Here is a 25,154-nt window from a genome sequence, read left to right on the forward strand (position 1 = left end):
GTTAGTTCAAGAAAGTGTGAGGGCCAGGTGAGCTGCTAGATTTGTATGATTTGTACAGGGACTCTTTGGATCACTAGATTTTAATTTGCAAGACCCTAAACTTCCTTTAGTATTCCTTAAAGCCCACAGTGCCAGTCCTCTCTTCACACCTTGGCCAGCAGGAAGCTCACGAGGGGATCCTCTTGAGTTGCTCCTGAAAAATGGAGTCAGGGAGGGAATTCCTGGCTCCTCTGGAGAACTTGAGCGGGGCCAGGCGACTGAGCTGGTGCATCTGGGATCACACATGTTGCCAAGAGCACAGTAAGTTCAGATAGCTACTCAGTTTGCCGAAAACAGCCCATTTTGACTGCTGTCAACAGTGTATTTCTGAAAAATGTTGGAATTCAAACTTTCCTAGAGGGTAGCTATTAAAGAAATTTATTCACATGTCAGGAGTTTTTTAATTTGTTTGTTTTTAATGCTTATTGGTACCTCTGCATTAGAAGTAACTTCAAATGTCTTATTAAATTTTCCACTTTAAATGCACAATTTTACTTCATTTTATTATAAGGAACTGTTACAGAAAATGCAAATATCAGTATTTGAAAAATACATTCCATTACACGGACTCCAAAGAAACAATGCTGATAAGCGCCACGGTCCTATATGATGCCATCACCCCACACTGAGCACCACCGCAAATGGTTTGGAAGCCAAGGTGATCAACCCAAATGTGTGCCTGCAGTTTCTGCCCACCTTCTGCCCTTCCCCTTGGTATCACACAGGCATGTCCTGTAACAGCCAACTCACACATCTGCCAAAAGAGGGCAAGTCATTAAGTTGAGCAGTCCCAACTCAAAACTCCCTAGCTGCAAAAAACCAACGTCCTCAGTTGTAACAGGTTAATATATTATTTATGCCGCACAAAAAAGGAACTGTACAGGTAATGATCTTCCAAAGAAAGTCTTTAAGGCATCTATATATAACTTCTGGGAATTTTAAGCGTTTAGCTGACGTCTTGTCAAACTGTTAGCTCTTCACTGAGTTACTTCCACAAAGTGAGAATGTGGCTTCCAAATCCCTTTGGCAAGTTGTTTTCCCTCTGCCTCCTCCTCTCCCGGCTGGGAGGAGGAAGCTTTGGTGCTTCAGGTAGTTCTTGAGGGGCTTGTCCTGAGGGAAGCAAGTGTGTCTGTCATGAAAGCATTACATTTACTTGTTCATGCTACTGTCACTTGGGAAGTTAGTTTGCTTTTCAGGTCTAAAAATTACATAGCTCAGAAGTGGGGTTTTTTTCCTGATAAAGGAAACTTAGATGAAGTTCAAGGCTCTCCCCTCTCCCAACATTTTCCCTCCTCTCCGTGCCCATAGACAAGATTAGTGCTGTAATGGTTCGATGCAACAGGCTGGGGCATGAGTTGGGAAGAGTGGTGAAACCACATGCACACTGAGCTCCGCGCAGGGACCCATTCAGGGAGAAGACTGAGGAAGCTGAACAGGGTGGTCAGAGATGACTCAGGGCTGAGGTAGAGGACTAAAGGTCACGTGGACCCCACTCCTTGGAGAGAATGTGGCAGGTGAACGGAGCAATCTAATCCAGCCTCAACTAAATCTGTAATTAGGGTTGACAGTGCACAGGCACAGAACTCTGAATGGAACACATGTTCTAATACATCATTCAGTGAGACACCTCTAAAGAGACAACTGAAAGTTAAAAAGTCCTAAGTGTAGGCACTTAAGTTTGTGGGAAATTTCTGTGTTAGAGGATCATAGCGAATTAGTTTAAGCCATTCAATGTAAAATATATATAGCACATGGTACCTTCGTCTTAAAAGCAAAAAAGAAGACTGTTGAGAATACGCTGTATAACGATCCATCTGGTGATGAGTAAGAGGCAGTTAAAAAGCTAATTCAGCATAACAAGGTTGACTGATGCAGCAAATTATGTTTCAGTAAAGTTTATTCTTCCTGCTCTACTCATTCACAATTGGCAACTTTCTGAATGAATAAAATTAAGTTTTTCCTACTAGTTCTTAAACTATAGATTAAAATTTAACAAGAACAGCTAGGCAGTTTTGTCGTCAAGTCTTGACAGCATGGAGAGCACAAAAGGGACTCAGAGCATGCCTCGCCCTGGCCAGGGCAGTGTGTGTGTTGGAGTCCTACTAGGGCAGCTACCACTCAAAGAACCTGTTGAGTGCAGCCCAGTGAACATCAGCGTGGTCAGAGAGATTTCCTAAGATTAGAAAGATGCTTTTTCTGTATCTACATGAATGCACCCTGAAGCCAATGTAGAACTAAAAAAATGTACCCCCAATCCGTGGCTGGTCAGTACCACTGTCATCCCTGGACTCTTGTGAAGAAACAAGCTTCAATCAACATGTTTTAAACACGATCTTAAGATTTTAAAAGCAATTACAGGTAAGACTGTGATTGAAATTGGTATGGTAGGCAAGGGCAGAACAATCAGCCTCAGCCCTGATCGAATTCCCATCCTCTCTCCACTATGGACGTTAAAAGAACACATATCGATGTACTGACCACCTCAATTCCTACCTGAACCATGATTATCTTACTTTCTAATTAAAGAATCAAGCTACCTAACTCAGCCCTGCTTCCTCGTGGCCCTTTTTAGGCAATAGAAAATGGAAACTGACCACATGCCTCACATGGTCAAATGTTTGCCAAGACTAGTTGGATTTTTCTATAAAAATTCTATATGAAATATGTCACAGACTAGGGGACAGGGGAACTCTCTAAGGTTTTCTTTTAAACATTGTGCACAAGCTCATATTAACATAGAAGCATATATATCTTATAAATCACAGAAATATTTTTAAAAAAAGTAGCACTCCGGTTTATCAGCTCGTTTTACACACATATGTAGGCAGTAGAATGTATAAATCTACAGCAACAGAGAGGACATACGACTATCCAAAAAAGAAACAAACAAACAAAAAAACAGGATGTTGCAAAAAAAATATTTAGTCCCTTTTACACATATATCCATACTTCATTAATGCAAAATATGTAGTGGTTATTAAGATGTTTGGAAAAATCAGTATGTTATGATTGAGATTGTTAATCTCTGAGTATAACTATGTAACACATATTGTTCATCTCAGAGTTGTTTTTTAAAAAGCAGTGGTAAAAGTTTCTCTTTAAATGTGCATTTTTAAAAAACTGGCCAAACCTTCAAAAAGAAAAGAAGTTTAACACCTCAAGGTTAATATGTGTACTAGCAGCGACTAAGGCCCCATGAGTTCTGGCGGCCTCATTCAGCACACAAGCCAGAGCCTTCCAGGACGGGGCTGCACCCCCTTGGCCAGGGCCTTCGGCTGTTGGCCCCTATGGGGTAGGGCAAGCTACACAGAAATGGGGCCAACGGCACTCACAGCATGACTAGGAAAAGGTTTCAGCAAGAAGCATTCGTGTCAAGGAGATAGGACCTGCCGTCCTGAGGCTGGAGATGCCCAGGGGCTGAAGCCTTACTGAGTCCCCTTATCAGATGGCCTGTATGACTCGCCTGCTCTAAAAGACACTCTGTAGTTTTTCCTTTAAGATTAGTGTGAGCTGAGATCCAGTCATAGCTGATCACTAGAATCACTGATGCAAGGATGTGTGAGGGTATTTTTGAATATGGATTTTTAAATTGGAATCACCAATAATGCAGCTATATAAAAAGTGCAGCACAATAAAAGTGCATTTTCTCCACTACTCTCTAGTGGCAGAGTGACTGAGGACTCTACAGACAGGACGCAGCAAGACGAGAGAATGAGACGGCTGCTAGGAGGTGTCAGCTGCCAAACTGCACTCCTGACACCTCAGTAGCATGAACACTGGTAAAGCTTTCAGTTGTTAAGGCCACGATTTTTCAGCTCTCATCTTTGAACCCTGTTTAGAAAGATTTCACCTTTTTAAAAGGGGTAGCTCACTAAAAATACAGCTTAGCTTAAAAAAAAAAAAAAAAAAGACTTCAGGGCAAGAGGATCCTATTATCTTTATGAAAACGCTGTGCAGAAAAGTACACAGCCACTTCCCCTAGAGTGAAGCCAGCTCTCGTTAAGCAGCCAGCTTCCTACTGTGTGAGGCTCTGCTTCGTAAGTCAGCCCAGGCAGGAAGACTTCATGAATGCTCTGAGATGGACACTAAACTACCGGAAGGGAAAATGGTTCTCCAAGTGTCCTTGTATGTTGTTAGCAGAATGGGGTCTAATTCCTAATCACATTTACCACTTAGGCTACGTGGCCTGTTCCAATTAGTGAGACATCTAGTGAAATCGATCACAGTCTGACACACACAACCATATGGAATCATTTGAAATGGGACCTATCACATCATGGTCCTTAATTGTTCCAGTCTATTGCTGCAGGAAGACGACCGCCAGCTCCTGCTCTGGGTGGGGGCGGGCTGGTGAGCAGAGCAGCTGCTGGGGAGGTGACTGGGGAGTGGCCTGGACCCTCCTGGGGGCTCACTAAGAGACCCCACCCAGAGTCAGTACATCAAAGCAAATGTTGCAAACTCGCACAGGCTTGTTCAGGTCAAACTTTATAATAGGAATCTCCTTGGTCGAGCATTTATGGCAAAGAAGACGTCCGCAGTGTCGACTGTGGAAGCAAAAAAAGGAAGGATGAGAGGAATACTAAAGAGCAGGCTGTTTCCTGGCTCGCGAGTACAGCCACAATAGTGCCCTTGGCCGGCAAGGCCAGCCCGTGACTAGTATTCTACGGTCAACTCTGCCACCTGCCAGCCAAGTTACAATAATTCATGTATAACTTTTAGTCTATTAAAACAAAATTCTAGCCAATAATTAAAGTGATACTGAAGAAGGCCTTTTCTTTTTAAAAGATCAAGAGCAGCAAAAGAACTGTCTTGCTTTAATGGGAACAGTTCCTTGGTTCTTGGCAGAGCAGCCTATCCTCAGGCACACTGAGGGCAGTAACTCATCTCAGCTTTGCTGCAAGCAGGAGACCCAGGAAAGATGACACAAGGCCTAGCAGGCTGCCTCGGACCTGTGCGCCCTCAGCTTCCACCAGGAGAGCCACCAGTCTGTGTGCTTCTTGCATATCTATTCCTCACTAGGACCCCTGGGGGTGCTCGGCCTGTCATTTCACCCCTCCATTTGGTCAAGGTTTGCCCAGAAGACTGCAGGGTCCTGGCAGGCTCATGGCTTATCGTGGAAAAGGGGAGAAGCAATAACATCAGCAGAAGTCCCCTCGCTCCTCTGGCAAGTGCCGATGGGGGTCTTACCAGTGATGTTTGCGAGTTGTGACTCCAAACTTGGCAGTGCACTCGTAGCAGTTGGAGCCATCGCACCACGGAGGCTCCTTGGACAGCATATCTGTAACACACGCAGGGTAAGACCAGTTCCTGTCAAATAGTGACTGTGCCAGGCGTAACTCGGAGCTTAGAGGGAGCAGGGAAACAGACTGGTCAATACGGCAACACGCTGCAGCGTGACATGAAGGATGAAGGAGCAATACATTCTAACTGGCTCAGGAAAAGCCTCACAGACGAGACCATGGAGAATCAGTATTGGCCAGACAGACTGCGGGGAAGGGAAACAGTGTTAAGGTCGTGAACAAGCACAGTGTCTGTGGGGGAAATACATGCAGTCAGGGAGGGCTGGGGAGAGTAACGGATGGTTGGGAGGGAGCAGAGGCCACACAGCTAGAAACGCTGGCCGGGGCCAAATGGTCAGGGGAACATGGAGGATGGACCAAGATAAGGGACACTGAGGAGGCAGAATCTGTCAGATCTGGTGACTGAACAGAAGTGTGGGATATGAGGAGGCAGCAGGGAGCAGGAAGGAGACAAAAGCTTCTGGATGGAGTGCCTGAGTCTGTGGTGAGACCACTGGCAGAGAAAAGACCTACAAGAAAGAACTAGAGCTCTTTTTTATAGAGTTCAGGGTTCACATTTAGGTTGGGATTTATCAGTGTAGACAAGAACAACAATCACAGGATTTATTTATTGAACTCTGACTCTGCCAGGCACTGTTCTGACAGCTCCACACGGAGAAGCAGACCGAGCTCATGGGAAGGGGCACATGAATCAGTCACTTCCGAGCACCTTATACACGCCAGCACTGTGACGGGCACCAGTGCTGAGCTCCTACAAGACTGACCTTAAACCTCGCTATGTACTGAAAAAACCATAAAAAAGAAAAAAAATAGGTCAAACAAGTGCATGGCATAGGGAAAATTAAAGTAGACTAGATGCCACAAACTAGCTTTGTGACCTTGGGCAAGCAACCTGCACCGAGATCACATAGCTACCAAGTATTTTTGAGCTTGTTTCTCTGCCTGTCTGTCTCCACTGTGGGTGATGACACAGCACAGGCACACGCAGGCACTCAAGGCATTCTCGCTCTTTCTGCCACTTCAGTGGGGAAGAATACAGACTCACAAACGTGAAATTATGAAGAGTGAAGCGCTTCTCTCCACAAAAGGAACACAGAGAAGGAAGAGTCAGTGGGGAAGGCCATTTTGAAGACTATAGGGAATCTGAATCGGCCTAACAGCCAGGAGACGGGGAGGTGACTTTCCTGGAGCTTGTGGATTTCCGGAAGGTTCAGGGCAAGTAGGAATCTGACAGGGGCTCCAAGATGGGGCATTTTGAAAAGAGACGGCTAACAGTGACCCTCCCAACACTGCTCCAAAGCCCTTCATCCCATTCACAGAAACAGTCCCGTACGGTGCCTGGAAAACTACTGATTGAGATGGTCCAGGAAGCCATTGTCAGATTTAAAGATCACAGATACATCTAGATAATCCACATTGTAACAATGCTTGCACTGAAAGAGCAAAGGTAGGCCACTCACCTAATAGTCTAAACAGAAGTTGCTTGGTGGCAACCTGGTAGTTGAAAATGTTGATGCCTTGGTTATTATTCACCCCAAGCCGAGCCCCAGATCTGACGATGGCGCGGCACAAGTTGGCATTCCCTTTCATGTATGCTAAGAGCAGCACTGGAAAACAAAAACGCAGGTAGGAAAACACTGGAAAACAAAAATTCAGGGCTACTTCCCACCTGGCCCCAGCCTGGCACTGCCAAAGGGTGGGCAGAGGACAGCTGAACGCAGACAGATGGCTGGCAGGACATTTGTTTGGAAAGTCCCCACAGACGCATAGGGGCCCCGGATAAGACCTCCATAGAGGATCGGCAGCCCCATCCAATAAGGGATCTGGCCACAAGCCAAGGATTCTAGAGTAGCTACAGTTCCAGAGACACAGTCTTTCCCATGTAGAGCTGTGGCTACAAGACAAGGAGGTAATACAGGTAGGTAGGGATCCAACACCGAAGGAAAATATACTGTTGTCTCAATTGCCTTCCTCTGGCACGAAACAATGGTCTTACCACAGAGGACAAAGATCTTTTCACATAATGTAACTGCATCTAAAGACCTATGAGTTGTATACACAAGGAGAAGAAAAAAATCAGCATGGGGAATATACTCCAGAAAGTTGTTCTGCCCCATGGAGCCTCTCCTCTCTGCAGGGGCAGACCCAGTGGAACCCAGGCTCTGGCCAGGCCATCCTGCTGGCCTTCCCCACCAATAATTACAGCTAACAGCAGCTCCTCTTCACTTACCTTTACCAGACGATTTATTTAAATTCTTTCATTTAACTCTCACAATCATCCAATAAGATGAGGGTTATTATTTTCATTATCGAATGAGGAAACAGGCATAGAGAGGGTAGAAAATCTACCTAGTCACCATGCTAGGATAGGACAGAGCTAGGCATGTGAACCCAGGTCTCTGTAAATCAGAAGCCTAGACATGAAGCCCCTCTGCCTGTCTGCTCACCTGCTCCTGGCAATGACCCGCAGTGAGTAGATAGTGGGCCAGCAGCTCACCCCTAAGGGCTGACTCCTCTGAGACTCAGACCCATCCCTGCCAGCTTCAAAAACACATTCATGTATCAAGGCCAAGACCTCTTTCCAAGGCCAAGAACTGGTGACAAAATATTTGGTCCCAAGCTAAGGTTCAGAGTACCCCATGGTGACTGCGTTTCTGCCAAAGGCCATAGAAGCTCCGGTGTAAGGGTGCATGAATGGGAATGCAGCAGCAACAAAGCTGCTCAGAGAGCTCTGGGCAGGGATGAGAGATCTGGTTTTCATTCTGGTTTTTCTTGAGTCTTTGTTTCCTTACCTGAAAAACAGGGCTATATCTATGTACTCTGCTTACCTTATGGGATTGTTGTGAGAATTCAACAAGAAAATGAATGCAAAAATACGTCAAAAAGCTATGAAAGCTACACAAATGAACACAGTGATAGTGGGTAGCCACAGTGAACCACAGGAGGGCTATTTATTAATCCTCTTGATAAGAAGGTGTCCCATGTATCTGTATATAATTTGCCACTTTTTCAAAGCACGTCAGCATATACTGTAGCACATTTCCTCCTTCTGAAGCCTGTGAGGTGCTTATATTTTATATCTCTGCCGGAATTTAGGAGCTTGGGTAGGGCCATAGTTGGCCAGATAAAAGGGAAATAAAAACAGGTAGGCAGACTGTTTGGACACGAGTATGACTCTGGAGCACTAGATATACTTCAGATGTCATTATGCCTAAATGATACTCCAAATTACACCACGGGGATTCATGGCAGATGGTCAAGAGAGCCCAGCCAAAATGCCTTGAGCTGAATGCCCTCCGATAATGACATGAGTGCCTGGGCTTTTATTTTTCCAGAAAGCAAGGTGTGTAAGAGAGATAGGACATACAGACACCTTTTTACATACCTGTGTTGCCTTCTGCATCTGGTTTATCTAAAGGATACTCGGGCATGCACTCTAAGAAGAGATCAAAGATGGCCGCTGCATTCTCTTTGCCATACTGTCCCAAAATATGCAGTGGTGACTGACCTCTGATAAAGCAAGTTGGAAAAGTTAGCTATGTATCTGCCAAGGCCATCATACACAAAAGAAATGGAATTTTCTAAACTCTGCGATCCTGGATAACCTAAAGAATACATAACAGGTCACAAAAGTTTTTCTAAAAAGTAGTTTTTTGGGTTTTTGTTTTGAGACAGGGTCTCACTCTGTTGCCCAGGCTAGACTGCAGTGGTGTCATCATAGCTCACTACAACTTCAAACTCCCGGGCTCAAGCCATCCTCCTGCCTCAGCCTCCCGAGTAGCTGGAACTATAGGCACCTGCCACCATGCCCAGCTAATTTTTCTATTTTTTATAGAGACGTGGTCTTGTTCTTGCTCAGGCTGATCTCAAACCTCTGGCCTCAAGCCATCTTCCGCCTCGGCCTCCCGATGTGCTAGGATTACAGGTGTGAGCCACCATGCCCAACCTAAAAAGGAGTTCTTATAAAAACAAAAATAGCAGGGGACCAAAAACTGTTCCAGTGCCCCAGCAGCCAGTTCTGCAGTGTACACCTGAGGGACGATAGGAGGCACCAGTGACCACTAGCTCTAAGTGGCAGGCCAGGTGGCATGGAGCCCTGGTCCCTGCTTTGACCACACATACTCACCTCAGATTAAAAGCTTCAGCGTCCACTGTGCACTCTGTCAGGAGAACCCGGATGTTGTTGAGCCGACCATGCATGACAGCGAGATGAAGAGCTGGGGAGTAAATCCTCTTACTGTGCAGGCCCAGGGGCACACACAGAAAAATCTCCACTCCTTCCTTACTCTCACAAACCTCCCAATAAGTGGGACCCAGCCACAGCAGCGACTGGCCATGCACCAAGCCATCCTTTCCGGTCTTCACCGCCCCCACCAAAGAGTCACAAATGCAATCTCATGAGCCTCTGCCTCTGTTTCCGCAGTTATCTAAAGGTGGGATCAAATAGTTTCCCAAGAAGTCACTTTAGGCATCCAGGGCTACCAATCAGATGAGGAGGCTGCCCAAGGCCTGCTCAGCAGCAGGTCGGATGCCCTGCCCAGACCACTTTCTGTCACAACTCTGCTCCTGTAAAAGCCAACCTCCCCAAGGGGGAACAGACCCAAGGACCCAGTGCACCTTGACCCCTAGAATGAGGGGATTGCTCGAGGCATTCAGCACTGTACACAGAGGAATGACTAGGAATTACCATTATTTCCATTCTCATCCACAGCACCAAAGTCCACTCCATTCTCCAGGAGGACCGAGCAGATGGTGGGCAGGTCCTGCTGAGCAGCGAGATGGAGGGCAGTCTGGCGATGCTTGGTTAATTCATTCACTTTGGCTCCTGCAAGAAGCTGTTGAAGTTGATTATATGAGCAGCCTCTCTACCACGATCAAGGTCCCACTTATGGGGGCAAACCTGTCTTCTGATATCCACAGGGACTGATAGTCTGCCCTAATGACAAATCTGGAGCATGAGGGCCTAACACACACTCGTGGTGAGCATAAACCAGCAAAACCTGTGCCAAGGACAAACCAGCAACTCTCTATCAAAATGTTAAACAAGGCCGGGTGCGGTGGCTCATGCCTGTAATCCTAGCACTCTGGGAAGCTGGGGTGGGAGGACCACTTGAGATCAGCAATTTGAGACCAGCCTGCACAATGTAGTGAGACCCTGTCTCAACAAAAAATACAAAAATTAGCCAGGTGTCATGGCATGCGTCTGTAGTCCCAACTACTCGGGAGGATGAGGCAGGAGGATCGCTTAAGCCCAGGAGTTTGAGGTTGCTGTGAGCTATGATGACGCCACTGCACTCTAGCCCAGGCAAGAGAGTGAGACCTTGTCTCAGAAAAAAAATGTTAAAGAGACATTCCTTGGGACACAGAAATTCTACTTCTAAAACTTTAGCATATGAAAACTGCCCAGGACTGTAGTGATGTTCACTGTATTATATAAGGATGTCCACTGCTTATAATAGTAAAACCTGATGGCAAGAAGGGTTTGTGTATAAAAATTATAACATATACAAACAATAGAATAGGTAGCCTTTAAGATGATAAATATTTATGGATTAACATGGAAAGATGTCAATGATATAGTAAGTTTTTAAAAACCCTGCAAGTCAGAAGATAATTATGATTCCATCTGGAGACAGAGAAAGAGCTGTGTCTACACATACACATGTGCGCGCACACACACACACACACACACACACACGCACACACACACACACACACAAACATACACACACTCTCAAGGTGTTTAAAAGCATATACCAAACTCAGAGGAGAGCTGGGAATGAAAGGGAGATACTATCTATTTTATATCCTTATGTGCTTTAAGTTTTTCCACAATGAGCACATACTATTTTACATTATTTTTTAAAAGAGCACAAAGAAATACAGAATCAAAGGTAGGAAGGACCTTTAAATAATATCTTGTTTATTTATATAGTATTTGAAGTTCATTCATTGTCCTCTTTCTGATAGTTTTAAAGACAGCTGCTGTTAACAAAAAATGCTCTGTAGTTTAGTCACAGCCCAGTGTGCCTCTCCTGAGGCTTGAGGTTACCCCTGGTTCCCCATCTGTGTGTACAGACACCTGCCTCCGGGAGAGTCTAAGCACCGGTTAGCTGCTCTGGTTCTGGCCCTAACTTCTAAGTCCCAGCCTCCCCAGAATTCTGCGCACGCAGTCAAATTACTCACAGATGAGACATATCGTGAGTGGATATGGGACACACCAGACAGGAGATCTCATAGAGGGATAGTCATGATCACTAGTGCTGTTCTAAGGATTGTAGCTAACCCCAATGTTGGCTAAGTAGGGGGAAGGAGAGAGGTGGGTAAGGCATTGTTTCAGTTCAGTAAACAGGTTCAAACATAATGCTGCACCAATTCAAAGAGGAAGGAACGCATGGACATTGTTTGGAAGATCAGCTGTTTCTAGGCACTTCTATCACCTGTGAGATCAGGCCTTAGTAAGGCAGGAGCATGAACCTTATAAATGACCTCAAACCTCCCTAGGCTCTCAGGAAGCAGAAAGACTGATGAACACGAGGCCTGATTCCCTACAACTCCAAGGCCCTTCTCCAGCCCCTTGGCTGCTTGTCCCATGACCAGTGTGTGCCTGGAACCATCAGACCCACCTCCTCAGTCCTTCTCCATGCCATCCCTCACTGCCACTGCCTCCCCTAGGTGTCTTCACTGGTGATCGCTCCCACATCCATACGCCTCGGCCCCAAGGCATCTTTTTTTTTTTTTTAAGACAGAGTCTCACTATGTCACCATTGGTAGAGTGCAGTGGCGTCACTGTAGCTCACAGCAGCCTCAAACTCCTGGGCTCAAGCGATCCTCTTGCCTCACCCTCCCGAGTAGCTGGGACTACAGGTGCACACCACCACACACACCATGACACCTGGCTAATTTTTCTATTTTTAGTAGAGATGGGGTGTCTCATTCTTGCTTAGGCTGGAAGGCATCTTCTTTAAATGCTCTGTCAGCTCAAATACATACCAAGCCATAAAGGTTTTTCTAAAAAGTGTTTTTCAGGCTGGGCACTGTGGCTCATGCCTATAATCCCAGCACTTTGGGAGGCTAAAGCAGGAGGATCACTTGAGGCCAGGAGTTTGAGACCAGCCTGGGCAACACAGCTGAGACCTTATCTCTACAAAAAAAGGAAAAACAAAAAATCTTTTTTAAAAAAAGAATTTTTCAAGAACAAAATCACCAGGGCACCAAAGACTGGTCAAGCACCTCGTGGCCAGTTCTGCAGTGTGTGCCTAGGGCTGATGGAAGGCACCAGTGACAGCCAGCTCGGAGGAGCAGGCCAGGTCATATGGAGCCCCGTCTCAGTTTTTGGCCGTGTTCTCTCAGCCCAAACACATGCAGTGGTTTCTCCACTGCCTAAAAGATAAAGGCTGCCCACAGTTCTTGGTTTGAAATTTGACACCCCACCATCTGGTCTCTGCCTGCCTCTCCAACCACATCTAAAACTCTCTACTCAGATTTCAGCCAAACTTTCCTATATAAAACATGCCACATGCACTTAATCAGTCTCCACATCTTTTCTCAGACCTTCCCCTCCCTGGGTGGCATTATGTTATACTGGAAAAAGCAGGATTTGGAGCCAAACAGAAAGACTAAAATCCCACACTACCACCTGATAGCCTCGGGGGAAGAAAAAAGCCCTTCTGAGTCTAAATTTCCCCCTTTATAAAATGTAAAAATTTCATACACCCTCTGTGGTTTTGAGAATTAAGAGATAGCTCACTTCAAAGTCCCAAGTGTCACCATCGGGCTCCTCACGCACAGGTCCTCAGGGAGGGGCGGCCCGCCAACAGGCCCACCCCAGGGCATTCCTGAAGGATGCCCTCAGCCGCCCCTTTTTTTCAGTGAAAAAAAAAAAAAAACAGTCCCAGTTGAATGCCTGACAGAGAGCAGACAGGCATCAGAAGTAGAGCTCCACTCCCTTTGTGCTCCCACCTGCCTCTGCCACCTAAATCCTGCCCTCCTTCAGGGCCCCACTCTGGCGCCTGCCTTGCCCTGCAGCCCACACAGTCCACTGGGCACCTAGGACATGCAGCTCCTTGACACGCCTGTCTTCCTGAGCGTGCTGGCCTCACTCCCCAGATTCACACTGGCCTTTCGCAATACCTGGCCAAGCACTGGTGATGAGTGATTCTGCACATACTCTGCAACATGCTTTGTCCACATGTTACGTGCAATAATGTTTCTGTGTCACTTACCAAATTGCGGACAATCATCTCTGAGCCTGCTTGGACAGCGAGGTGCAAAGGGGTCAACTTGGAAGCATCCTGGACTCTGGAGTTCACATTAGCCTGGACACTGATCAGGAACAGGACGCTTTCAATGTCGGAGTTCTGAACTGCCACGTGAAGAAAATTCCGACCCTTGTTATCCACCTACAACAAGAAGTGGGAACCAAAATATCAGTGGGCCCCCTTTTAAAAGCATGCCCTGAGCATCTGCAAGCTGTACTGACCACTGGAGAAGTCATGACATAGACCTTCCTGTGGTTCCAGGAAACTCCCTCCCAAGAACCGACAGTAAATGCTGTCCCCCCACCATCCACGGAACAGACCCACTCTGCGTTTGTGCCCGTGACCATATGTGCGTGGTCACATCCACATGGTCAGGGGAAGGGAACCACTACACTGATCTAAGCTGCCCTGGCATCCTCCTGTAGCAGGAACTGGATGTGGGAAAGCCAAGAGAGACAACCTGCAGAACAGGGAAAGGAAGGCACCAAAATATTGGGATGCTCAGGGAGAGGCAAAGGTGGAGATTAGCCTTGGCAGTCTCTTTGCTTTGGCTAAAACAAGCACTCAGCATCCTAACACCACAGCTGTAATGCCTGCCTAACCCCCGAGCAATCAAGCAAAGGTTTCAGAAATGTGCAGTTTCCTCTTTTACTAAGCTACAGGATAATACACAATGGGGGGGCAGCCAACAGCAAGTCACAGACTTTTCTTTACTAACGTAAGGCAGACAAAGCTCACTGAAATCAAACTGTGCAGAATACTGTAGTTACAAGAGCCGCCATCAGCGTGAGTGCTTGGGTGCTTGGGTGCAGGTAAGGGAGATGCCAGTGCTACACACATTATCTCACATATGTGTCCCTAGTATGTGCTAGTGTAACAACAAAGTATCTGCAAAGGGCTCTGATTAACAGTAGAGTTTCATAACAGCTAGAGAGGAGATGTGAGATGACTATCTCCACTCATGAACATTTTGCACTAACTGAACATGTGTGAGGTTAACACCTATACAGTCTAGTCGCACTGACAAAAATGCTGAAGACAGTTTATATGCAGAAGCCTGGAATACCAAGCAGTAATCTTCAATCATGCTAGGATTTCATTTCACGCAGGTCTCAAGTTTCCACTTCACCTTAATAAATGGCTATTTATAAATCTTAGCAGTATTCTAAGTGCTGGCTGGAGAGTCAAGTTTCACTAAGACCGACTTGACAACCCATCCCTGCTCCATCTCGGATCACTTGTTACTGTTGCTTCCCACCCAATCTGTTGTTGCCAATCAACAATTCACCGTCCAGATTTAGCAGCTGGTAAAGAACCACAAAGAACAGGACAACCAAGCCTGCTAAGCTGAGTAACAACTTCATTCCTCTGAAATATTCAGAAAGTTGCCCCAATATCACAACAGAAGCTCCCCAAGTTCATTTTAAATCTTTTTAAGACATTCATTACTAGGGCAATTAACCAAGCAAAAGCCCAGGTGTTCCTACTGCAGAGCCCAGTAACCTCCACTCCCATAAGCATGGCACCACCAGGGCTGACACACAGAGTGGAGCAGCCAAAGCTAAACCTGCACTGGCAGGGCATCTGAATAGCCAGATTTTAAGAAAAGGGAGTATAATTTCAAAACAAATGTCTCTACATAGAAGATGTGAAGTCTCCACGTAACAGGTTCTATTGTGCACAGGGCAACGTGGAGAACGTTGGGTCGGGGTCACCCACCTGTTCAGCAGCCCCAGACTCTCGTTTTAGGATGGCCTCAGCGGCCTTGTTGTTCTTGTAAGTCATGGCACAGGCAAACGGGGTTAGCCCTTGTCTGTCTCGTACATTCAAGTGGATATCAGGGTGAGAAATCAACAACTGAATGATGACACCGTGTTGGTTGCTGATGGCCACGTGGATGGGCGTTCTTCCTTCTGCATCCTATGGTGCAAGGCACAGATTTCAATGTCCAACTGAAAGATGATAAAACTTAAGAAAAATATGAAGGGGGATAAATTTTAAATCAAATTTTGGTTATGAGAATCAATGCTACCACCCTGTGTTTGACTCAGCTTTTAAACAGGCCAAACACAGAAATGGCTGAAAGCCACTCCCTGTTACACCACTGTCCAGTGACCCAGTGGTGACAGTGGGTCCAGCACAACCACATTTTGTTTAGAACACCTGCAGCCAAATGCTTGTTTTAGAACATCTGTAGTCGATCACGGCTGTCAGTTATACCACTCCTTATCTTACAGGGCATTGTACATAAGTCTTCATGGGCTAGAACGTTGAAAAGCATGAAGGAATACAACTCTGGGGTGCTCATTTGAGCTACTGGAACGTTTTCCTAAACACAGTACTCAGTTTGGGACTAAACCAGACTCTCAATGGGCATCTATAACTAAGGGGGAATAGGAGGCAAAGAAAAATAGATAAAACAAATCTTCCTCATGCTGTACTAAAGACAAAGGCACAGAGAAGAAAAGTTGTTAACCTGAAATCATTAAATTTCAAGGCAGGCTGTATGACTCAGAGAAAATCACTTTTTATCTGTCCTAGCACAGCCTTATTCATAGTAAAGCAGAGAACTGGGACCACGGAATCTGCAAGGTCCCTTGACATAAGAGATTTCCATAATTCTGGGGCTACCATCTATTTCCCTGGAAAAGAGAAACTACGCACCTGTGCATTTACATTGGCACCAAACTCCAGAAGACACTGTACTGTCTCTTCCAGCCCCCAAGAGGCTGCCAAATGCAAAGGGGTCTGCCCATCTCTAGCCTCTTCTTCTCCTTCTCCGTTAGCACCTGGTTGTCTGGGACTATTCACATCACAGCCACTGAAAGGAATGGGGAAATAGAAGGAAGGCCATGCTTCCACCTAGCCTATAAGCGTGCTGATAAATGTATAGCAGCAGCTTCATCCAATCCAACAAAAAAGCTGCTGCTGCCAGGATCTGCTTTCTAGGTCCTTAGCCTCAAATACTAGAGTCTGGGTCCCACTCCTATAGACTCTTCTGCAGTTGGTCTTGGGGGCAACCTGGGCATCAGAATTTTTAAAAGCTCCCCAGGGGTTGTGCACACATTTAAAGTTTGAGAACCACAGCTCTAAAGGTTTCCTGAACTGCCCTGGCTCCCACATATTCCATGCACTGAGAAGGCTGTGGAGGCTGTAATGGCCCACGCATCTTGGTGGGGCCCTATGAGGACATTTGGTCTCCTCCACCGCAGCCCTCTTGGCTTCATGGTGTGAACTGGTCTGACATGACTATAGGAGCCCGTATGGCTCCTGAAGCAGGATGCTGGCTCAGCTTTTAGATTCCTTAATCCAGGTGTGTAAGCTCCTCCCCCCCTCACAAGCGAGCCTGGCCCTTGTCTGACTTTAAATGCCAGAACAGTGATCCTCTGATAGTTTTAATTATGAAAATCAAGCCAGTTACAGGCATGTCAAGAGTGTAGGTGGATTAAAATAAGAAAAGAGCCAGTTTGCAATAAGCTGAATAAGATTTCAAGAGGTGCTGAGGCTTCTCAGACCTGCGAATAAGGAAGCAGGCAGTAGACTCATTGTTTTCATCAATGGCTCTGTGCAGGAGTGTCTGAAGGCACCCACTAGGTCCTGGGCCCCAGCAAGTGGCATCGCAACCATGTCTGACCTGCAGAAAAACACAGGTTACTCTCAAACACTGGTGAATAAAGGCAAACATTTTTGTTACCAAGTCTGAGCTCTATGTATATCATTAGATCCATTAACAGGCAAGCTCAATAACAACTGGGGAAAACCTCAAGGTGCAAAATGCCTTAATGTCACACTGCAGGCCTTCAGAGACTTAAATGAGAATTTCCAGGTTTACCTCCACTTTTGGGGCCTGTTTTGCAAACAAGGTAGATAAACCTGAGATTTGGGAATTTATCACTATGGTGATGGTGAGGGCAGCCCGTATCAAATTAACCCACCCCACGAGAAGTCTCCTCAGGAAGTGCCTCCACTCTCTTGCTTCTTGGTAGCTTTCTTGGTAAAGACAGCCTAAAAACAAAAGTGCTGGACAAGATGATGTTGAACTGTAAGTTTCCTTAACATGATATTCAACTGCTTGTCCTTGACCCAATTACTTGTCAGATCTCTTGCTCCTGTGATGGCTATGTAGGCACCAAATCCATCTCTGACACAAAATATCCCCATCTATAAACATAGGCTAAAGTTGTGATTGTCTCACCAGAGTGGATGCAATGTCCTCCAAACTGTTTGCCAATGCGAGCCACAGTGGGGGGTTTCCCTTCTCATCTGGCACGGACATGTCAGCTCCTCGGGTGCATATGGCATCAACCACAAGAGGAAGCTGGTTTCTGATGGCCAGCTGAAGGGCTGTCTCCCCGTCCTGAGTCCTGCGAGGACACACACACCAGAACCAACATTTGTAACTGGAGCTAAAGGATAAAGCGTGCCTCCGGGACATTCCAGAGCCCAGAATCTACTGTATTCTTTCATTCACGTTCATTAGTGTTTTCTCAGGGAAATTAATCTGTCAATATTGCCTGTCCCTCTGCCTTTGTAGAAAATATAGCTATGCCACCCTTTTGTACTTAGACAGTAACTGACCAACATCCCAACATGTTGAAATTTATAGGAATACAGTTGCTTTTAAAAGCATCTTAATAAAATGCTTCCCCAACTACCCACTTGACAAAACCCTTCTTTCCCCCAGTCAGTCACTTGGAGATTAAAGATAAGTTCTTTTGAGAATACAATCATAATAAAAATTTGATTCTGTGTCTTTCCTCCTCCCGCCCCCCAAAGCTTTGTTGGTAGCTCATTTGTTGGGATGTTCTTCATTATAACTGAAATTCCTAGTTAAAAATTGATTTTGGATTGTCCTTTTTAATGAGATCTGTGCACTGGTACCGCAAGGTTCAAACAAGAGCAAAGCACAGTTCCCCTTCTCCATCACACGAGTCTCCTGATTGCATTCGGTTACAACACTGCATTTGTACTTTCTTAGAGCCATTATTTCCCTTCCTTCATTTAATTAAAAAAACTTTTTTTCCTAAAAGCAAAGCTATGCTTTTGAAATATCTAAGTGTGGCCTGGTGTTACAGTGGAGAGTGCTGTTTCATCCTACCTGACATTTATATCAGCCTGATGCTCCAGAAGAAAGAGTGCACTCTTGCTATCCTGCCGCTGTATGGCCATGTGCAGCAAGGTCTGCCCATCTGACATGGTGTCATTGATGGAAGCCCCAGAGCCCAGCAGCTGGGCTGCGATTGTGTGCATGCCTGCAAAACAAACAAGCCCTGATTTTAATGCATGCTCAGCTTTTCCCACTTCCTCAATATCTTACTACAATAAACATACCCTCTTCTTCTCAAACATACCCTCAACTTCTCAAAGCCAGCAGTTTTCCACTGAATATTACAGGCTTAACACAAACGGAAAGCTTATTTTACAACCAAATGATTAGCCCCGCTTTTCTCCCTCCCCTCGCTCCCCACCCACCTTCCTTTCTGACATCTGTTTGCCTGCACACATCAACTAGCCTTACCAGTCCACAATGCCAGGCCCAGCACAGTCTGGTCTCGGGAATCTTTGAGGCTGAAGTCCGGAATAATTTGCAAGTTGTTGGTGGCATGAAGAGCATTGGCTAATTTTTTTTTAAAAGGAAAAGAACACTTGATTTCACTATCCCACGGATCACATTTAAAGCACTCAAGAGAATAAAAACTCAGTTTCAAACTGACTGGCTATACAAGGAGAACAGATAAATCTTCCTGTGAGAAGTAGAAGCCCAGAAATATGGCATTTTAGAGCAAAGCTTATGGGTAAAATAATCTTTTAAAAGCTTAAAACAATGACTCTTCACATAAGGAAAGTAAGACTCTACTATGGAAACACACCTTAATTACTTGATTACTAAAAAGAGGGTTAAAACAACACCCTGACGATGTTTTCCTAAAACACAATTCCTACAGTCTTTAAACTTCTAGGCACATTCTACCTAACCCCACTTCCCTCCAGAAGCACAATGCTAAAAAATGCTGGCCTTGCTAGGTGCAGTGGCTTATGCCTATAATCCTAGAACTCTGGAAGGCTGAGGCAGGAAAAATGCTTGAGGCCAAGAGTTCAAGGCCAACCTGGGCAACATAGGAAGACCTCATCTCTACAAAAAATTAAAAAAAACAGCCAGGCATGGTAGTCTGCACCTATAGTTCTAGCTACTTGGGAGGCTGAGGTGGGAGGATTGCTTGATCCCAGGAGTGCAAGGTCATAACAAATTAGGATCGGACGACTGCACTCCAGCCTAGGTGACAGAGCAAGACCCTGTCTCTAAAAAATAAAATAAAATATATTAAAAAAAAATTTTTTTTTTAAATGCAGACCTTACAAGGATTGAGGCAAGAGTAAAACAAATTTCATGATAGGAAAGAGTAAACCTGAGAAGAACTTTCTATGAGAAATGGGACTTCTTCACTGCAGGGACCTCCCCTGGGTCCTCTGTCAGGGGTCACCTGCCAGAGATGCTCAGAGACAGATGAAGGACTGACCAGCTAGCTCACGGAGGACCTGCCGCAGCAGAGTGCTCAAAGACAGTGCTCACACCAAGGCAAAGCTTGGCTTGACCTACACTGAAATGTCCTGGAAATATACCCCAGAATAAGAGACAGCAGAATCAAAGGATCTAACACCTTAACCTAACAGGTGAAATGAGCAGGCCCCATCCTGGAAACATACACGAGGAAACACACGGAGTAAAGATCCAGACTATATGCTTATCTAGTTTGACCTGAAAGGATTTTTTCGGTACGAAATTGGCTGTGCAAAGAATAGAAGACACATCAACTCTGTAATTAACTACCCAAAACTACTGTCCACAAGTCAAATTGATGGGCAGTATTCCTAACTACCTACCTTTCTGCTCCAGAATGACAGACACCACATCTGGATGATTATAGGCAATTGCCATGTGCAGAGGCGTCTGCAGACAGACACTGTCCGCTGAGCTAGGTAGGGATGCAGGCTCCTTTGGCAAAGGCAGAGCTTCTTCTGTCTGCAGATTTGGGTTGGCACCTTGCTGCAGAAGCTCTGTGGTAAGGTTGGCCAGGCCATGCCGACAAGCTGTGTGCAGTGGGGTTTCTCCCTGCATGGAAATAAATGGCCCAAAGCTGAGCACCTTCAGGATAAGAGTTCCCTTCACAAAGGAAGAATGACTGCATAAGTGCTGAAACTCAGGTCCCCAGTGCCAGTCACAGCCCTTGGCTCATCCTGTCACCAGCTGATTCTGTGACTTTTGTCCTCTTTCTCCTGAGCCATCACCCATAGTTTTTTCAATGTTTTCCCCAAGTACCTTCCAAAAGCTCTGGCTTCCCAACTTCTTCACCTCCTATGACCTCTTTAACCACCCTTCACTTTGTTTTTAGAATTATTATTTTTCTAATTATAAAAATAATACATGCTTATAATGTCAAAACAATGACAACAGCTTATAAGTGTCACCAAAATAAACACTGTAGAAAATGGGAGGGCCTAACAGTCACAGCGTCTGAGATAAGCAGTGTTAACAGTGTGACCATCGCTTCTCTTTAACTCCCCACTCGCACACCTTGTTTCTGTGACCTGCTCCTATCAACCTTACCTTGAACTCTTGATCAAGACCTTCTTACTCCATTTTTAAAAATTAAAAACATTTTAGGTTGGCGCGGTGGCTCACACCTGTAATCCTAGCACTCTGGGAGGCTGAGGCGGGTGGATTGCTCAAGGTCAGGAGTTCGAGACCAGCCTGAGCAAGAGCGAGACCCTGTCTCTACTAAAAATAGAAAGAAATTATTTGGACAACTAAAAATGTATATAGAAAAAATTAGCCGGGCATGGTGGCGCATGCCTGTAGTCCCAGCTACTTGGGAGGCTGAGGGAGAAGGATTGCTTGAGCCCAGGAGTTTGAGGTTGCTGTGAGCTACGCTGACGCCACGGCACTCTACTCCGGGCAACAGAGTGAGATTCTGTCTCAAAAAAAAAAAAAAACCATTTTAAATTGGTATTATAGGTACCTGATTCAATATTCAAAAGGTATAAAAATATATAGTGAAAAAAAGTCTCCTCTCATACCTGGCCCCCAACACCCAATTATCCTCTCCTAAAGGAACCATTATTACAGTTTCACATTTCTCTCCAGAGACAGAACATTCACAGGAAAACACACACACATATGCATGTACTCACAGGTAGACGTATATTTGTGTGCACACACACACACTGGATTTGTTTCACCCGAACAAATGGAAACAAATGGAACATAGCGCTCTATACCCTATTCTTATCAAAGTTATACATCATCATCATTTAAAGAGTCAAGAACTCTACAAGGCTTGTTGTGAAAAACAGCAAGATTCCACCTCCTCCTTTCCCTCAAAAAATTCTCCTCTCCCAGAGGGAACTACTTTTAACTCTTTCAGTTGGGTTTGTGTAAATCTCCATATTTTTAACATGTTGTTACTGCCACCTCTTGATTTTCCAGCTTGGGACATTATGTGTGGGACTTGCCACAGTAGCAAGTAAGGATCGAGTGCTTTTCCTCCTTGACCTACACATGCACCTTCCCACTCCACACCTTCCCCTTGAGCGATACTGTAATTGTGGCGAGAGCCCTCCCGAGTCCATCCTCCTCCTCAGGGCTAAGTTCTGCTCCAGCCCTTCTTCCTACAGTTCTCACTGGGTGTGCTTATCTACTTCCAAGGCTTCTACCATTATCTACAAGCGAGAGACTCTCAAACCCACATCTCCAGCCCTGCTTTTGCATCCAATTTCCCCACTGCCTGCTAGACAACCTTGCCTTAACATTTAGAAATAAATTCAACAATTGCAATGGAATTTACTCTCTCCATACAGTTCATCCTCCTGGTTACTTCCCTCTTTTTTTTCCTGGGTACATGACAACAGGTTTAATACTTTCTTTGCCCTCGCTTCTGGGCACCATAAGCATACATGTCCTGTTGACTGTAATTCTGCAATTCCTCTGAAACCTGTCCCTTAAGGATCCAAATCTAATATGAGAGGTCAGGACAGGTTGTTGCTTGTCTAGATGATCCCAACCTGGGTCCAGCCAGACTCGACGGCACACCTACCATGCCAGCCATCCCAGGCAGCTTTCTCAACTCTGAAATGATCGCTCTGCTCTTCGGCCCAAAACTCTTCTATGGATCTTCTCTTCCCACAGGATAAAGCCCAGACACCTAAACCGGCATTCCAGGCCCTTCTCCAGTGTAGCTCTCACCTGCTTCCAAGTCAACTTTCCCCTGCACTTCTACATCTTAGGTTTTACCCAGTTTTACTATGAAGGGTATCAGAGAAGAAACAACATCTGGTAGACAGTATGTGATCAAAGGAGGATTTTTTAAAGGTAGGAGATAATAGAGCATGTTTCTGTGCTCTTAGAAATGAATAGTAGGCAAAACTAATGATGCAGGAGAAAGCAAAACAGAGACACGAGTGTAGAAGCAAAGTCATTAAGAAGGTCAGAGGGGATGAGATGCAGAGCCCAAAAAAAGAAACTAGTCTCTAGTGAGTACAGGGACATTCCATCATCCTAGCTGGAGAGCAGGCCATGTGCAGACAGATTAACAGATTTAATGGTGGAAAGGATGGCCCTGCCCTCTCTCCTGTGCTTCCAAGATACATTAGTATGTCTCAGATAGCAGATTCCTTGCCTAGGGCTGTTGAAAGAGTGTGCAACTATACATCCTAGTACCTGAGTCCTAATACTGGCTTCATTATTTATAAGCCACTTAACATCTCTGAACCTCAAGGTCCTTTACCCTGAAACGAGGGATTTATAGATGTGGAGACGGTCTTTTCAATCCTAGCAATACATGCTGCTTTCAGGTCCACTGTGAGAATTAAAAGGGATAATAATGTCCTTAAAGTTCCTAGCACAAAGTAGTTGTAAAATAAATGTGATCTTAAAGATAAGCACATCCTCCTTGTTTGAAAATAATAAAGTAAAAATAACTATCATTTAGTATCTAATGTCCCAGATATTATGCTAATAAACACTTAAATAAATCATTTCATCTTAACCACACCCTACGAAATCAGTATTAACCCCATTTTATAGATGAGGACACTGAAGCTCAGAAACATTAATTAAGTAATGTGCCTAAGACCACATAGGGAAAAAATGGGAAAGCTGGTAAACCCAGTAATGACATCCAACCCCAAAGGCCATGCTTTTAAGCAGAACACTGTGCATTCTACCTTGTAAGCTGGCAACAGACTCATAAACGAGCATTCACATAGGATGACCTCAGCAAATGTGAAGTGTTATAAAGAATCAAGATGCTACTATGGTAGGTTTGTGCACATGTGCACGTTTGCTAATCTCTACTAGACTATAAAGTCCATAGTACTGAGTCCAGGGATTTATATACAACAAATGCTTAGGAAATGGTTACTGAATGCATCAGTCAACCAATATTTGAGCATACATAAAAGAATACGTTTCACTCTAGTTTTTAAACCATATACACGTATAATTTTGACAAAAGTTGGAAAAAAGAATCTTCCATTTGTTCCTGCCCATCTACCACTGTCATTTTTTCCACAGATCAAAACCATTTCCCCTGGCTGCCCTGTCACACTTACCCACTTGTTTCTGTGGTTGACATGGGCACCATTGGTTGCCAGGAAAAGAGCTGCTGCCTCATTTCCTGCTCCGGCTGCCCGCTGTAGTAAACAATTTCCTAGAAGAAAACGGGCATATTCATTCTTCTGTTTGCATAAAAATCAGGTCAAGTTCCACACCCTGCCCTTCCCCACCACTTTACCACTGGCAAGCCAACACCACAGATTAGGTATTTGTTAGGTATCATTTACGTCCACATGTGTACTCTCTGTATGGGGACGCAGAGACTAGAGAAGACCCTGGGCTGGAATATCCACTCTTCCTGGGTTTCCCACTAGTGACTGCACAGGACAGGAGGTAAGTTCTGTCTCCTTCCTGGGGCTGGGTCAGAGAAGGGTTTCTCAACAGTGGTGCCACTGACATTTTGGACAGGATAATTCTTTGTCATGGGGGTCTGTCCTGCACAATGTTTAGCAGTATCCTGGTTTCTATCCTCCAGATGCCAGTAGGACCCCTGAACTTGTTGTGACAATCAAAAATGTCTACAGATATTCCCAAATGCCCCGGGGGGTGGGGGAGAATTATCCCTGGCTGAGAACCACTGAGCTAGATGACCATTTCTAGGACTTTGTATGCTTAAGTTCTACCAGAAAATACCCCTTAAATACTTCAGTTTTATTCCTAGGGCCCTAAATAGGTTTGTTCTTGGCTTAGAAATATTTCACTTAGCACTGTCACTCTTTTCTAAATAAAACTTTGGAAAGAAAAAAATTTTTTTCTTCTTTTTCTCTCAAAATGGTTTTAGCCTCAGAATAGTATTTCTCAGTCTTTTAAAATCCATTTCCAAAAATGAACATAAAATCTCATGTTCCACAGCTATGCTTTTTGAAAATCCAAGTAAATAACAGGACCAAAAACAAGGTGAAGAAATGGGGCAAAGCACTACTTTGCTTTGATACCGTTTTT

General features: G+C 45.1%; 1 protein-coding gene across 1 annotated transcript in view; it reads right to left on the reverse strand.

Annotated features, from left to right (window-relative positions):
• Window positions 1-515: 515 nt before the first annotated feature.
• Window positions 516-25,154, reverse strand: part of ANKFY1 (ankyrin repeat and FYVE domain containing 1) — an 88,650-nt gene continuing 64,011 nt past the window's right edge. Inside the window, exons 11-26 of the mRNA XM_012652625.1 lie at window positions 24,209-24,306; window positions 20,483-20,711; window positions 19,119-19,217; window positions 18,699-18,852; window positions 17,796-17,964; window positions 17,116-17,234; window positions 16,265-16,421; window positions 15,320-15,520; window positions 13,565-13,741; window positions 10,027-10,174; window positions 9,466-9,556; window positions 8,725-8,849; window positions 6,800-6,946; window positions 5,227-5,317; window positions 4,465-4,583; window positions 516-1,853 (exon numbers count right to left, since the gene is read on the reverse strand). Coding sequence (XP_012508079.1) covers window positions 1,768-1,853; window positions 4,465-4,583; window positions 5,227-5,317; window positions 6,800-6,946; window positions 8,725-8,849; window positions 9,466-9,556; window positions 10,027-10,174; window positions 13,565-13,741; window positions 15,320-15,520; window positions 16,265-16,421; window positions 17,116-17,234; window positions 17,796-17,964; window positions 18,699-18,852; window positions 19,119-19,217; window positions 20,483-20,711; window positions 24,209-24,306 — 2,210 coding nt within the window. The 3' untranslated portion in view covers window positions 516-1,767. The remainder of the gene's footprint in view (window positions 1,854-4,464; window positions 4,584-5,226; window positions 5,318-6,799; window positions 6,947-8,724; window positions 8,850-9,465; window positions 9,557-10,026; window positions 10,175-13,564; window positions 13,742-15,319; window positions 15,521-16,264; window positions 16,422-17,115; window positions 17,235-17,795; window positions 17,965-18,698; window positions 18,853-19,118; window positions 19,218-20,482; window positions 20,712-24,208; window positions 24,307-25,154) is intronic.

The sequence above is a fragment of the Propithecus coquereli genome, unplaced genomic scaffold (genome assembly GCF_000956105.1).
Source record: "Propithecus coquereli isolate 6110/MARCELLA unplaced genomic scaffold, Pcoq_1.0 Scaffold390, whole genome shotgun sequence".
Lineage (NCBI taxonomy): Eukaryota > Metazoa > Chordata > Mammalia > Primates > Indriidae > Propithecus > Propithecus coquereli.